General features: G+C 36.5%; 3 protein-coding genes across 4 annotated transcripts in view; 1 reads left to right on the forward strand and 2 right to left on the reverse strand.

Moving 5' to 3' along the window:
* The window catches only part of sfxn4 (sideroflexin 4), a 5,967-nt gene extending 3,097 nt beyond the window's left edge, over positions 1-2,870 (reverse strand). Inside the window, exons 1-6 of one of the 2 annotated variants that reach the window (XM_016499843.1) lie at positions 2,703-2,870; positions 2,531-2,582; positions 2,255-2,317; positions 2,122-2,148; positions 1,619-1,673; positions 1,459-1,484 (exon numbers count right to left, since the gene is read on the reverse strand). In XM_016499843.1, the coding sequence (XP_016355329.1) occupies positions 1,459-1,484; positions 1,619-1,673; positions 2,122-2,148; positions 2,255-2,317; positions 2,531-2,582; positions 2,703-2,710 (231 nt within the window). In that variant the 5' untranslated portion in view covers positions 2,711-2,870. Of the gene's footprint in view, positions 1-1,458; positions 1,485-1,618; positions 1,674-2,121; positions 2,149-2,254; positions 2,318-2,530; positions 2,597-2,702 lie in introns of both variants that reach the window. The other variant, XM_016499842.1, reaches the window with a different exon arrangement.
* Positions 2,871-3,533: 663 nt separating this feature from the next.
* Positions 3,534-7,631, forward strand: prdx3 (peroxiredoxin 3). The gene is made up of 7 exons (XM_016499844.1): positions 3,534-3,630; positions 4,191-4,308; positions 4,385-4,526; positions 4,930-5,065; positions 5,197-5,300; positions 5,422-5,587; positions 6,882-7,631. The coding sequence occupies exons 1-7, from the start codon at positions 3,595-3,597 to the stop codon at positions 6,930-6,932; spliced, it is 753 nt and encodes a 250-aa protein (XP_016355330.1). The 5' UTR covers positions 3,534-3,594; the 3' UTR covers positions 6,933-7,631.
* A 660-nt stretch (positions 7,632-8,291) lies between these two features.
* LOC107698740 (transmembrane 9 superfamily member 3) overlaps positions 8,292-14,935 on the reverse strand; it is a 15,356-nt gene continuing 8,712 nt past the window's right edge. The window contains exons 4-15 of the mRNA XM_016499840.1: positions 14,206-14,366; positions 13,876-13,953; positions 13,632-13,763; positions 13,225-13,391; positions 12,926-13,020; positions 12,044-12,174; positions 11,608-11,747; positions 11,275-11,343; positions 9,884-10,030; positions 9,583-9,666; positions 9,092-9,168; positions 8,292-8,618 (exon numbers count right to left, since the gene is read on the reverse strand). Of these exons, the coding sequence (XP_016355326.1) occupies positions 8,551-8,618; positions 9,092-9,168; positions 9,583-9,666; positions 9,884-10,030; positions 11,275-11,343; positions 11,608-11,747; positions 12,044-12,174; positions 12,926-13,020; positions 13,225-13,391; positions 13,632-13,763; positions 13,876-13,953; positions 14,206-14,366 (1,349 nt within the window). The 3' untranslated portion in view covers positions 8,292-8,550. The remainder of the gene's footprint in view (positions 8,619-9,091; positions 9,169-9,582; positions 9,667-9,883; positions 10,031-11,274; positions 11,344-11,607; positions 11,748-12,043; positions 12,175-12,925; positions 13,021-13,224; positions 13,392-13,631; positions 13,764-13,875; positions 13,954-14,205; positions 14,367-14,935) is intronic.

Genomic DNA, 14,935 nt, shown 5'->3' on the forward strand with positions numbered 1-14,935 from the left:
CAGCAGGAAATATCAGTTTACATTTCCAAACATTCATTTTGCCATTAATTGTAATAATCCAGTGAGATGTTTGTTTGCACAAGGAGTCTGACAACAGCCAGTGCTGCACACAGAGATCTGATCTGATCAACATCCAGTCTGTCTGGAGTGACATGAAGAAACAGAACAGACTCAATCCTGAGACAGACTCAATCCAGAAGAACTGTGGCAACGTCTCCAAGATGCTTCAAGAAACCTACCTGCAAAGCTGCCTGGAAAACTATACGGAAGTGTACCGAGGGCAAAAGCTGCTTTAAACGCAAAGGGTGGTTACACCAAATATTGATTTGATTTAGTTAATAGAAGTTAATTGATAAAGAAAATCTATTTATGACATTATTTTTGACAGCATACTCATTTTACAGCATTTTTAAACAAGTGCCTAAAACTTTTAACAGTACTGTAACTTTGCAGGTAGATTTCTTGAAGCAGCCACAGTTCTTCTGGATTGAGTCTGTCTCAGTTTGTTCTGTTTCGACTTCTTGGGACTTCTGTAAGTTTCTTTTAGCAGTAGCGCTAAGTAACACTTCTGCCGCGAACGATTATTCCGAGGAATAAGTGTTGCTTTGCCTTTCGGTGCAAATGTGATTTAGTTTGATTGTTAGTCGTCGTTTATTTAGCAGATACGTTTCACAATGTTTAACCTTTAAACTGCTTGTATAACGTCCACTTGTCAAGTTACTGTTAGACGAATTACCAGTGCATATAAACACTTGTTACGCAGATATTTTGCAAACCATTTTTAATTATTAAATGATAATAAATAAATGATTAACAGTTTGATGTATTTTAATCTAACATGAAAAGCACCCAGTTTATGTTAGGTAAATATATATGAAACATGTATAATCTCTTTATAAAACATTTGTGTATCGCTTTAAAAAAAAGCATCCAAGTGTACAGCATTCGTGGAATGTGCCTCTTGTTCAGTGAGCCTGTATAGTTTTAAATATTTTACAATGTACACATGATGCACGGGCATGCTGTCTGTTGAACAGTGATAACCAACTTGTGTAACGGCTCTTTCATGCATGTCCCTCCTTTTCACAACAGGCAGGAAGAGTTGCAGTCAATGGACTGAAAGCGTTGGTCCCTCACAGCATTGCTGCACAAAAAGCTTGCTTCTCAATCAGTAAGTCTTTAAACGTAATTAGATTTTAGCCTTTAAATATTTTTACAAATCCTGGATTATTACAATTAATGGCAAAATGAATCTTTGGAAATGTAAACTGATATTTCCTACTGACACACTACAGGGAAAGATAGAAATAACTGACTTAAAATAATTTTTTAGCTGGTGACAATACTAGTGTTCTAATAATTTTGGTCACCACTGTATATACCTTTGTCTACCAAATTTACATTTGCTTATTTCTCAATTCTCAATCTAATTTATTTATTTTTTATTTTAGAACTCACCAAGGGAGCAGATATAGGTAGAAAAACTGAAAACAAAAAAGAAGTAGATGTGTCATCAGAGGACCAAAATAAAAAAATTTCAGTTCAGATGAATGCAAATTGCTTCACAGTAATGAAGCAATATCTCTACGGACACAAACCTTCAAGTTTGTTACTGTACCTTGAGAACGAAACACTGGTGAGATTACAGCTCCAGTATCAGGATGGACAGATGACTGAAAAAAAGTGTAACAATGTTAATGACGAAACATGTGTGAAATCTATAAAAATGTTAATGTTTTAGTTTAGGGCAAAATCAAACTGTGTCTTAAAACCACATTTGGACAGCCAGTCACGGCTGTAACCAACATGTCATTGACTAAACGGGACAGACATGTCCCACACTTTTACCTGTGATTACACGCTGCAGTGGAAATCATACACAAATGTTCCATTTTAATCTATTTATATTTAGATATTTATTTATATTTAGATAATTATTCTTTGTTTGTGACACAATGGAAGAAGCAGGAGATTGCACTAAAACATAGGTGAACAACTCAGTGTAATCCAAAATAATTTATTCTTTTAGTTCTCTAGCCAATTTTGTCCCATGTCTGAAGAATCGGTATCTATTGTTAGTCATGCCCGCTTAAAAAAAAAAGTAAATTCATAGGAACTTACAAGAGACAGTAACCAGGCATTAGCAACCTAGAGAGAGAAATAAAGGAACACTGTCAAGTTTTTTAAACTGATACTAAAGTAAGGAAAGTTAAATTAATAAACAAATAAATACTAAACATATTAAGCAGCCTACTTGTTCATTTCTTTGTGTATGTCCCTCATTCTGAAGAAGTGTCCGGGCCTGCTCAATTTCAGCCTAAGGGGAAAAAAAAGCATTGGGTATTTTGCTGTCATTTATTAATGTAAACAATGTTATAAGCAAGGAACAAATATCACAGCGTTCGTTTCATCGTGTCTAGTGCACGTGATACTGTTAATCTAGGCGTTGTATTAGAAGCCTTTACTGTACTGGGGTGATTCATGATATATTGTAATGTACATGAGCTGATGTAGCGATGCAGCAACTCACCTGTGATGACAACACAGAACTGGGGTCGAGGAATTTGAACCAGAGACGCAGTCTGCTTAGAAAAGACTGCAAAATTATGAATTTATTAAATTGTTTGTGGCTGATATCATTTTCATTAAGACATTTAAATCAAAACTTGATTTTCACTGAGTACGCAACATCACACACGTACCTGCCCATTGCTTTGCCAGAACTGTAAGTTGGGGTCCATTTTAGCTTTTCAACAATCAATTTCTAATTTTCTGTTACAAAAAGATTAACTTGTGTAGGTCACGCCGATGAGACATGCTCGAGCCGCGACGCTTCCGCATGTCACGTGCTCAGACGTTATCCAATTACATTCTAGCATGATCAGGGTGCGCGTCAAGACAACTACTTTTTTTTTTACTAACAACATAAAATAGCGATAAAAAATTAAAATGCCAAAAACAGACCGTCTAGATATTTGACCCAAATCTATCTTCAAACCAATCCATAGCATAATTTGAACATGTAAAAAAAATAAAGGGTGTTGTATGTTGCATTGTTATTTATCAATAAATAAATAAATACAAATAAATAAATATATAAATAAATCAAAAAGGAAAAATATTAATAAAAAAACTAATAAAAATGAAATATATTGCCATGCTCTGTTAATCATCAACATGATCAAACTTTGCTGCAAAACCTGTTGCTCAGTCTACTACATGCCTTCTGCAATCTTATTGACAGTTACTTTTTTTAGTATGTAAAGTGCCTTTTAGTATAATTCTAGAACTGTCCACCTTCAGGTCGTGGTACATGTGTCCTTTGTTTCATCTTATGTTTGGGCCATATAAATAGCAGCTGCACCAAATTGCATATTTTTGCTGTGAATAAACGTGTTTTTTACTCTTCGAGTAAGCTCCATATTCTCACTGTTTCACATGAGCCATAAAAAACTGATGTATCAAATATGATTTAAAAAAAACATGCAAAATTGTATGTAGGGGTGTGTGTGCGCTGCGCAACTAATGCAAAATTAGTACGCAGCTTTGACGCTCAAGGTGTTTTTTGCGCATTGCATTGAGCACATTGGCAAGATGGCAGCCACCATCGGGAGACTTCTTGGGACTTCTGTAAGTTTCTTTTAGCAGTAGCGCTAAGTAACACTTCTGCCGCGAACGATTATTCCGAGGAATAAGTGTTGCTTTGCCTTTCGGTGCAAATGTGATTTAGTTTGATTGTTAGTCGTCGTTTATTTAGCAGATACGTTTCACAATGTTTAACCTTTAAACTGCTTGTATAACGTCCACTTGTCAAGTTACTGTTAGACGAATTACCAGTGCATATAAACACTTGTTACGCAGATATTTTGCAAACCATTTTTAATTATTAAATGATAATAAATAAATGATTAACAGTTTGATGTATTTTAATCTAACATGAAAAGCACCCAGTTTATGTTAGGTAAATATATATGAAACATGTATAATCTCTTTATAAAACATTTGTGTATCGCTTTAAAAAAAAGCATCCAAGTGTACAGCATTCGTGGAATGTGCCTCTTGTTCAGTGAGCCTGTATAGTTTTAAATATTTTACAATGTACACATGATGCACGGGCATGCTGTCTGTTGAACAGTGATAACCAACTTGTGTAACGGCTCTTTCATGCATGTCCCTCCTTTTCACAACAGGCAGGAAGAGTTGCAGTCAATGGACTGAAAGCTTTGGTCCCTCACAATGGAGCATCAGTGATCAGGGCTCCAAAACCCCTTGCTTGCATTGCTGCACAAAAAGCTTGCTTCTCAATCAGTAAGTCTTTAAACGTAATTAGATTTTAGCCTTTAAATATTTTTACAAATCCATCATGTATGTTTGTAAATATCAGGCGCTGCTAGATGGGCCCCAGCAGTCACTCAGCCAGCCCCTCACTTCAAAGGCACTGCTGTTCTCAATGGAGAGTTCAAGGAGATCAGCCTAGAAGATTTCAAGGGCAAATACCTGGTCCTTTTCTTTTACCCACTAGATTTGTAAGTGTACATATTTCACTTTCTTCCTAAACTCTAGTCAATATGTACAATTTCTGTTTTGATCTACAGCTTGGTGCATATTAAACAATTTAATGATACTTAAGTAAAGTTCATTAGTATAGAAGACTTAGGAAAGGTTCATTAGTACGTAAGTTTGTCTCTGAGGAAATAAATATGGACTGTGGAAATACAGCATGCACTCATGCTGAAGATTGTCTCAGCTTTCAAAAGAATAGAAGTTACGTTGCAATTAATTATTGTTAATAATTTATTTAAATAATTATGTATTCATTAAATATCTCTTTTAATTATATTTATAAATTATTCTATAATAATTCTAAATTATTTACTGTTATTTAAGTTACTTATTTTTAATGCTTAGTCATTTCTGCCCACTTGGCAGCACATTTGTTTGCCCCACAGAGATCATCGCCTTCAGTGACAAGGCCAATGAGTTTCATGATATAAACTGTGAAGTAGTTGGTGTGTCTGTGGACTCTCACTTTACCCACCTGGCCTGGACCAACACCCCGAGAAAGGTTTATAATTTACTTTGCATTCAACATTCTCAATTCTCTAAATAGGATCAAGTTATTGGGAAACTAGCAACAGAAATGCCCAATTCATAGCAAATCTTAAGATCACTGGCTAAACTCTGGTTTATCTTTAGAGTGGAGGATTAGGGAAAATCCACATACCCCTGTTGGCTGACCTCACAAAGCAAGTGTCCAGGGACTATGGGGTCCTGCTGGAGGGTCCTGGAATTGCACTAAGGTAACATGTGCAGTCATTAACAAACATTTTTTGTAGTTCTTCATGTTTTTCATGCATTGTTAGGCTGCATAATTTGCTTTTCAGGAGGAATGTATCTAAAACCAAATGTTTCACATTATAGGGGTCTTTTCATTATTGATCCTAATGGAGTGATTCGACACATGAGTGTAAACGACTTGCCAGTTGGACGCTCTGTTGAGGAAACCCTCCGCCTGGTCAAGGCCTTCCAGTTTGTGGAAACCCATGGTGAAGTCTGTCCTGCCAGCTGGACCCCAAAGGCGCCCACAGTGAGTTTTTACGGCTTTTACTAGTAGGTCTTTGTGTGTTAAGGGGGTGGTTCACTGTTTTTTTTCTAGGCTTGATTGTGTTTATGGGGTGCAGTCTAACATGTGTTAATGCTTCGTTTTTTAAAAAACGCATTATTTTTCACATAATTTACCTTTATTCCACACCGCTCTGTCCCTTCTCTGAGAAACGTGCTGACCATTTCCTTCTTTTATGAAGCCCCTCCCTCAGAAGTAGGCGATGGGCTCTGATTGGTTAGCTAGCCCAGTATGTTGTGATTGGCTAAGGCGTCGTTAATATCGCTTATGAGTTTGATATTATTGAAAAGGATCATGCAGAACCTGTGCAAGCACGTCTTTTAATGGTAGGCCTATGTTTTTTTGTTTGTTGTTGTCTCATACTTTTAGATACGCTGTTATTTGTAAATGCTACTGCTTATGTTAGCTTTTAATATAGTTTTATCCTGATTAAAGCTTTAATACAGTATGGCAACTGCACGCGCGTCCATGTTTAACGCTTCTCATAGCTATGTGAAAATAAGTGTATAATTGTAACAGTTCATTGTTGGAGCTGAGCTGAATGAGAGAGAGAGATGCAGAGTGTGTGTAGAGCGGTGGACGCGAGGAATTGTACGTGCACCTCTAATCTTCTCTTCCTCTTCTCTAAAGCAGTGCAGCATGGCCTTGACCCCTTTGTTGCCATTTCCCGAGCGCGGGGTTTATCTGGGTTTGTTACGTCACGAACCCGGGAAGTAACTCGTTGTAGTCCCTACCAGCCATTTTTGTAGGCATTAAACTGCCAGAATTTTAAAAGACGATATCTCCGTTTGCATTGAACTTTCAGCTTCGTAACTTTACAGATATTGTTTATGCTGAAACAGCAACATTATACACTAACGTTAAAAAAGTGAAATCGCAATGAACCACCCCTTTAACACAAATAACATCAGGTTAGTGCATGAAAGACTACTATTTTTTATAAACCTGTACACTCTTTATAAAGCTGTTAAGGGCTGGTTACCTTACGCTTTCTGTTCAATTGACTTCTATTCATATGTATGTGAATGCAGGAAACATGAATGTGAATCATGCAAATTTCGCTGTACATTGTCTGTAGACATTTTGCATGCTCCAAGTCAAATGACAGCAGCTTTAGCTTTCAGTTGTTGTGAATTGGTAGTATTTGGCCAGCAATGAACTTAGTAAATCTGTCATGGCCATAGATTTGAAATGTAAAGGTTTTGTTGTATATGTTTTGACTTTGCATTCATGTAATTGTCTTTTCTGTTTGTTTTAGATTAAGCCAAATCCAGCTGGCTCGAAGGAATACTTTGAGAAGGTCAACTGAAAACTCAAAACCACTGGTACTGACAGATCATGCAGATCTTAGCACTTAAATGAAACAAGTCCATAATTCATATCCAAAAGAAATATACATATTTATAGACTTCATGTATCAGTATGTAGGCAGTTATTAGGGAGCAGAATCTGTTTTGATTTATGTATTTGTTACGCTGTCCAAATAAAAACTGCACTGTTATGGATTTGTCTCTTTGCTATAGCAGATGCTTTCTGTCCAAAGTGCTTCACTCTCCAACACAAGCAAAGAATTTTTGACATTTTGATTAAAGATTGTGAGGTCAAATAATTTGTAAGCACAACAGCTTAAAAATTTGCCTTTGTACTAAAGAGGTCAAACTACTAAAGCTTGATTCTTAATCAAGATTGTCTTCATATTACAAGTTATTTTGACAAACACACTTATGTTAAAGAAAGATGAAGCTGCCATCACACCATTTGTTTATTCTACTGAAAAGTGCAATCAATTACATACTGATTTGGTGTAATTCTTATAGTTCCCATCAAATACTCAGCTGTCCTTGGGCAGAAATTTTAATTATGACAACTTTCAACCTCCATCTATAAACCATGCCTACATAACCTCAAAAACAATGTTTATTTATTTTTTCTCCTTTATTCAGCAAGTTAATATGCTTAAAATGTCTCTTTAGACTTCACATGGAATATGACATGAAGAACCAGAAATCAAATTTTTTTTAAACTGGGAGGAATGAGGTTTAGAAAAAGGCTTTGCCACTTCTCAAACTTTTTTTTTTTTAGTTACATTCCATATATTATCTTTACGAGCAGATTTCATTCAAACCCAAACAAGACTGAACTGGAAAAAGAAATATCACATCACACAACCCATTAAAAACAATCTGCCACCAAACCATCATTTCAGATCACCAATCTCACTAGAATCTGCTGCGGATAGCGAACTCTATCTGATGTGCCAAGCTCTGTCCCGCACTGGTCTGTGGATCTGAGCTACAGGAAAACAGACGCCCTCAAAAAGGTAGAGCTAAAACCTGGCTGCTTCACAGCATATTGGTTTATCTATTTATTTATGAATGAAAAAAAAATTTATTTGGGAATTTCAAACCGCATTATGCTTTTGGTGTGATTCATAAGCATGTAAAACACTACAACAATGGCATTGTATGACTCTGTAATACAAAACAGACAAGCAAGAGGATGGACGTAAACCCCACTCTCCAATATTCTCATATAATTAGAACAAAGGCTCTCAATACACTTTGGCCTCTTCACTGAAGAGAGCTAGACTATTCCATCAATAAAGATCTGTTCGAAGGTTTTTAGGTTGGATAGAGTTATAAGAAATAGGAGTGTGGTGTACTTTCCCCTTTTATCTGCATTTACTGCCTGCATTTCCTCTGGAGGGAAAAACGAAAAGCAGATAAAACAAAAAAATAAAAAGTTTATTACACCTCTCATTTTACCCTTGTGTACGCATCATGCTGCAACTTTTAATTCTTTGAGAAAATGGAAAACTAGATTTTATACAAGATACCACAATCTCTTCTTGCAAAATAAATGGAGACTTTGTGCCCGCTTCGACCGGGAGGAAGTGTCGGCTGATTCGCAGCGTCGCTGCAGAGTTTCTAGTCGATTTTCACATTTGTGTAGATCTTTCTCACAAAGGCACTTGTTCCCATGTAACCCACCGCACCTAAAAACAAGGAGATAAAGAGAAAAAGACAGTCAAAATGTGTCAATACAGCAACATTTATGACTTAAAGTCCGTGTGAACTGGAAGCTGCTGCCGACTTTATTTCAGTATAGTGACGTATTTCCAACTGAAACAGAATACTGAATAGAGGGCAGGGTTTTATTTTTGATCTCATCTCTCACTCGCAGCAAACTAACGGTTGGAGGGGCGTGGTTAAGCATATTCTGCCCAAGCCCGACGTCATCAGAGAAGGAATGCCATTCCAGAGTGGAAGCAAATGTTCAGATTTTGATTAAAGCTTACCTAGACAAACATATTTTTTTCCAGTGTATTTACTTGCACGGACACATTGTTCACCTCCAGACTAGCAATGGGTGCTAACAAAATAAATTTTGTACATTTTGATTTCATCCCGACTTTAAGAGGAGAATCGCAGTACTGGTGGAGAAATTATTTTGTTTTCTTGTACTCACCACACATGATTCCCAGAGCAGTACTGAACACAGCCATGTAGCCAAAATAGAATGATGTCTGAAATAAGCCATACATCCTGGGGGAAAAAATGAGTCCATGCTAATTATTGGTATCAGATCCCACATCTACACATACACAATAAATCAATTAAATAAAAACCGAGAAACAATTTCTACTTTTCAATGTACTTTTACAATGTATTTGCATTTCACACAAGCAACTAAAATGTGTAAAAAGTGATACTTAAATTTAGAATGATTTAGAATGCAGTTTCTACTATTTTTATGGTAAATATTAATGTTTTGCAGAGCTTTTCACTTAAGAGAAAACATTTTATAGAAAATAGCAGCTTGGAAATTCTGCAAAATATCGTTTTTATGGTGCATAAAAAGGAAATCGTGCATTTCGAGTGGCTGGGGGTGAGTAAATGAGTCGTTTAAATTTAGAGCTTTCATATAATGACATTTGAGGAAAAGGAACTAAATCTCACTTTGTTTTGAAGAAATAGTAGTAGAAGGAGTACATGTAAACGTAAACAGCTGTTGACGCTGCAGAGAGAAAGCTTGTCCACTGCCTGAAAAAAAAAAAAGTTCAAAATTACATTAATCTTAAAACAATTACTGTCATTTAGTCTCGTGATGTCATCTGGTTATGCTGTATTTACCACCCTACAAGACATTTAAACGCCTCTGTGGTCTGATCCCAAGGGAGGATGGATGTGGAAACAAATTAAACTGCATGAGAGAAACAGCATTATAAATATGGCAACACGGGAAGTAAATGCTCCTTACCATCTGTAGTCTTCTGCATTGAGAAGGAAGTAGGTACAGACGATGGTAACACAGACTGTAACAATGCACAGGATCACCAGCACCAGCATCATAAATCCATACACATAGTAAATCTTGTAGGCCCAGAAAGATGTGAAGATGAAGTACCTGAAGGAAGATGTGAGGCAGTTTTTAATCTTATAGATATTCATATTAGTTATGGGTATAAATATTAAGGGTGCTCCGATCAGGATTATTTGGGCCGATCACCGATTGTCAATCACAGGAAGCAGTATCTGCCGATACCGATCTTTCTGAAGCCTTCTTTTTATCATGTAGAATTATTTATAGTGATGCTCCAGTCAGGATTTTTTTACAGACATTCATTCAGGGCCTGAATTTCATTTTTGAAAATAGGGGGAATTCCCCTCTTAGGTGACTCTTTTGGGGAAGATTTATTTTTTTTAATTTTTCAAAAATATATAATTATGTCACCTAAATGTTTGATCATGCAGTGCATTTTTGTTTTTACAATGGGGCAATTGTTGCACAATAGCTTACACACAGCACAAGCCTGATTTTGTGAGCTGTATGTGAGGTGGCCTCATGCCAGGTTCACACATACTCCGTTTGCAGTGCGTATGCAGTCCATGTGTGGTACGTAAGCGGTGCAGAAGCAGCAGACTCATTGTGCTTTCACAGAGAGGTCCACTGATCCGTGGCTGTTTACCACAAACAAAACATCCATTTTGATTTCAAATCTAAACATTGTTACTGAAAATGCTTTTTGAGCACTGTGATTCTCTTTTTAGGCAGTACAGTAATACAATCTTTCATAGACGTGTTTAAATGCAAAAAATATAAGCAAGAGTATGTGTGAACCTGGCGTTGTGTGTGCGCGCTTTGAGTGTGCAGGAGCGCACGCAAGTGCTGAATGATTTAAACACGGGCAACAATTAAAAAGAAATGAAAACTATAAACTTTAGTGATGATGCAACACTGCCTTGATTGTGCAAGTGACAAATCCTGTGTGAACTGTGCAGCTCGCTTATTGTGCAGAAGCGATGTGGTGATTTGAAGCTATTTGCGCAGTTAGAGAGGGAAAGAGAGAGACAGCGTGAGTGATTCACTCACTTTGTAAGTTATTTACTGAAGAAATATGAATTGTACCTCACCATCAGCATTATAATTATTTTGCCCGCGCCGGTCAGAGATTGAGACGGTGCTGCTGCATGTCATGCCAAACCTCTCACGGCAGGTGCGTCGTCACCTTGAGATCGGTTTATGAGATCGACCTTTATAGAGACCACCATTCAAACTTCCCCAAGCCATTATCGGCCGACAGCGATCGGTAGCCGATCAATCGGAGCGCCCCTAATAAATATAAATCCAGAACCAATGTACAGACTTACATCTCAATGAATATAGACCCGAATGGAAGGATGCCACCTAGACACACAATAACCGCCGGCTCCATAAACCTGCCAATCAGAGAAACATTTAGTAACAAGACTAAATATAGATTATAGCTATCTATAACTACCATTTTATATAATGATAATTACATTTTACTTAGAAAACATTTACAATATTTACATTCAAATTACTTAGATCATATTTGCATATATTATGTAATCACAGAAAACAAAAATGAAAAAATGACACAATGGTGAATATCGCACAATATCAAGACAACGGAGCATGTTTGAGTCAGTCTGTGATGTGTGAATATTGGATGAGGTTACCATTTCTTCTCTGGGATGGGTCTGGGTACAGCATTGACCCTACAAGGAAAGTTGGGCTGACCGGAAAGGTTCCTGCCCAGAATTGTCCCCACAAGGTTCAGAGGTAGAATTACAAAGAAACAGATGCAGCACACTGCAACCTGATCGAACAAATGAGAAATATGACATTTTTTTCAGATGCAACAAGAATTTTACCAAGCAAATAATGCTTTAAGACTGCTAGGGATTATGTGTAATATCAAGAGGATTAGAAACTAAATAATGACACTGGTGTGTTTTCAACCAAATTCAGTGGTCCAAAATAACATACAAGTGACTGTCTTTCCTTACTTAGCAGTTGATCTCAGTTGTAAAATCAGCCTGAGATTGACTTGTACGTAAACGTAAATGTAGGCATGTAGGACTAGACACTATATAAGGCAGATGAGGATCTCACCATGGTGCCGAATGGGATGGCTCTGGAGGCATGGTAGTAGATAGCGATGAAGTTGATGAAGAATGCTGTGCCACACACCATGGCAGGAATCAGAAAAGCTCCTATGAACATCTGTTTTATCCATCTTCTCCCTGTACAAATTATGTAAAATAGTTGAAAGAAACAACAAGAAGAAACTAAAAAAGGATGTACATCATTTCACCTTGTGCAATTCCCTGGACACCTTCGATAGGCTATATTAAGAATATATAAGAACGCATGTCACACCTCTGTTCATCAATTTGCACTGGCTACCAGTAGCTGCTCGCATTAAATTCAAGGCATTAATGTTTGCCTACAAAACCACCACTGGCTCTGCACCCATTTACCTAAATTCATTACTTCAGAGTTATGTGCCCTCTAGAAGCTTGCGTTGTGCAAGTGAACGGCGCTTTATTGTGCCATCCCAAAGAGCCACAAAATCACTTTCACTGACTTTTTCATTAACTGTTCCCTCCTGGCGGAATGACCTGCCCAACTCAATCCGAGCAGCTGAGTCCTTAGCCATCTTCAAAAAACAACTAAAAACACATCTGTTCCATCTTTATTTGACCCTCTAACTCTAGCACTTTCTATTCTATTTTAATTCTACTTTATCTATATTGATCTTCTTTTTTATTTTTATAAAAAAAAATTCAAAAAAACACTAGCTTTCTATTTTTTATATTCTATCTACTTGTTTTTCTTTGTGTGTGTGTGTATGTGTGTGTATAATATATATATTTGCTGTGAGTATATCTGGTCCTAAAATGCTTACATTTATAACTTATCTATAGTTAACACTGTTAAAATGATATTTGGAGCTATCCTTATAGCAAATGTTACACATATTCGTTTGCATACCTCCTTGTTTTGCATATAGACTTCCACCAAAGTAGCCGTTGACTGGAGATGTGGCAGCATAAACAAATATGGCTGTACTCAGCATGGACCCTCTCCTACAAAGGCAACCATAAAATTCCTTTGATAGGCACTTAAGGAAATGTGTACACTAGATGTTATCTAGGACCTTAAGACCTGTTAAATGTACAAATGTATATCACGATTATGCAGTCATTTTTGTTACAGCTCTGTACATGATAATGAAACAATACATAGGCAAGTAGTTTATGACTGCCATGATAATCATAGGTGAAACTCACTCTGTATACAAGTCCTCAATCATAGCCAAAATGATGACTATGAGGGAAACAGAGAAGATCTGACAGCCAGAGCCAATGAGGGAGGAGAAGATCAGCGGATGGCTGGACGGCCTGAACACATCACCATGAACCTGCTTCCATCCATATTCATCACCAAGATCACGATCCTGATAGCAAGATAAAGAAAAAAAACATAATACGAGTTTTGACAAAATGCAGAGAGCAAGATGACAACCCTGAGAGAAATGTAGCATTAAATTGTAGAGCTGTTACCAGAACTAAAACACATCAGTCACTGTAAGGTTGTGAATCAACTAATTCATCACAGACATGCATAAATTAAAAAGCGATGGGGTTTGAAAGGCTCATTTAATAAAGTATTTCAAAAGTTCTCTCTAAGTGATCACCATGTCATCCATTTCCTCTTCTTTGCTGTATCTGGCATAGTCTTTCCTTAATGTCCTCATCAGGATCATTGAAACAAGGCCAACCAGGAAAATCACCATCATGAAAGAGTTGAATATTGAGAACCAGTGAATCTGTCAGGTAAAAAAAAAAAAAAAAAAAAAAATTTAAATATATTAAATTTATCATTCAGCACATTTTATATATTTATTGGGAAAATGTTATCAAACAAAATGTGGCACTTACTCTGTGTTGAAAGAAGGATGGATCAAGGTACTTGTCAAATCTATCTTCAAATTTCACATCAGATTTCTTCCACTTCACCTGTGAGATCGCCAAAAAGATTGTAATATTATACATATGTATGAGGTATCTAAGGAGCCAAGGAAGGAAACACTGACTTCTTTCACACAATAAGCATTAGTATACATTTTGTTTGGGCAAAACAGCTAAAATGTTAAAAATATAAGAAAACAAAAATAAAGACAAAACACACAAAGTTGAATTTCAAGTGACAATTTAAGAAGTATGAGTAAATATTAGCAGGTTTCTGGGGCTCAGGAAAGCTTTACTCACTGAGTATGACATGGGAATTCTTGTGTTTGGCACAAGCTTGACCTTCCCCTCGCTGGTCAGGTTAACATCCACAATTCTATTCCCATTTTGTCCAATCTCCAGCTTTTTGTAAGTCCAGAGATAATAGTCCTCACCATTCTCGTCAGCTTCACCAACAATTCCTTAAATAATCCCACAAAACAATTTTCAATTAAGAATGAAGGTAAAAACTTCACAATGTCAACAGTATATTATCAGTTTAAATAAACAATTAAATTAAATCTAACTAAATGAAATCAAAATTGACTGTTTAATCAATATCTGTCTCTGGTCTTATTGGCAATGATTCAGTTCTGTATGTTATTCTTTCATCAAAATGTCATAACTTTCTCTACCTACCACTAATATCACAGCCTAACATTTTATAACCCAACCCTAAAAGATATGTCTGCTGTATTTCCTCTTGAATATTGTGTAAATGCTTCACATCACAGACATTAAACGCTTTGCGAATACCATTTCACATTGTCGTTTCAAGCATAGAACCAATAAAAACATTTTCAAGCTTTGGAGACAAACTTACTATTATGCATATCAGATCAAATGCAGTATTTTATCTCTATAGTTCTATCTGCTTCAAAAATCATAAAAGATCTAAAAAAAAAAACATATACATTGAACAAAATGATAAACGCAACACTTTTGTTTTTGCCCCCATTTTTCATGAGCTGAACTCAAAGATCTAAGACAT

Source organism: Sinocyclocheilus anshuiensis, unplaced genomic scaffold (genome assembly GCF_001515605.1).
Source record: "Sinocyclocheilus anshuiensis isolate Anshui unplaced genomic scaffold, SAMN03320099.WGS_v1.1 scaffold1015, whole genome shotgun sequence".
Lineage (NCBI taxonomy): Eukaryota > Metazoa > Chordata > Actinopteri > Cypriniformes > Cyprinidae > Sinocyclocheilus > Sinocyclocheilus anshuiensis.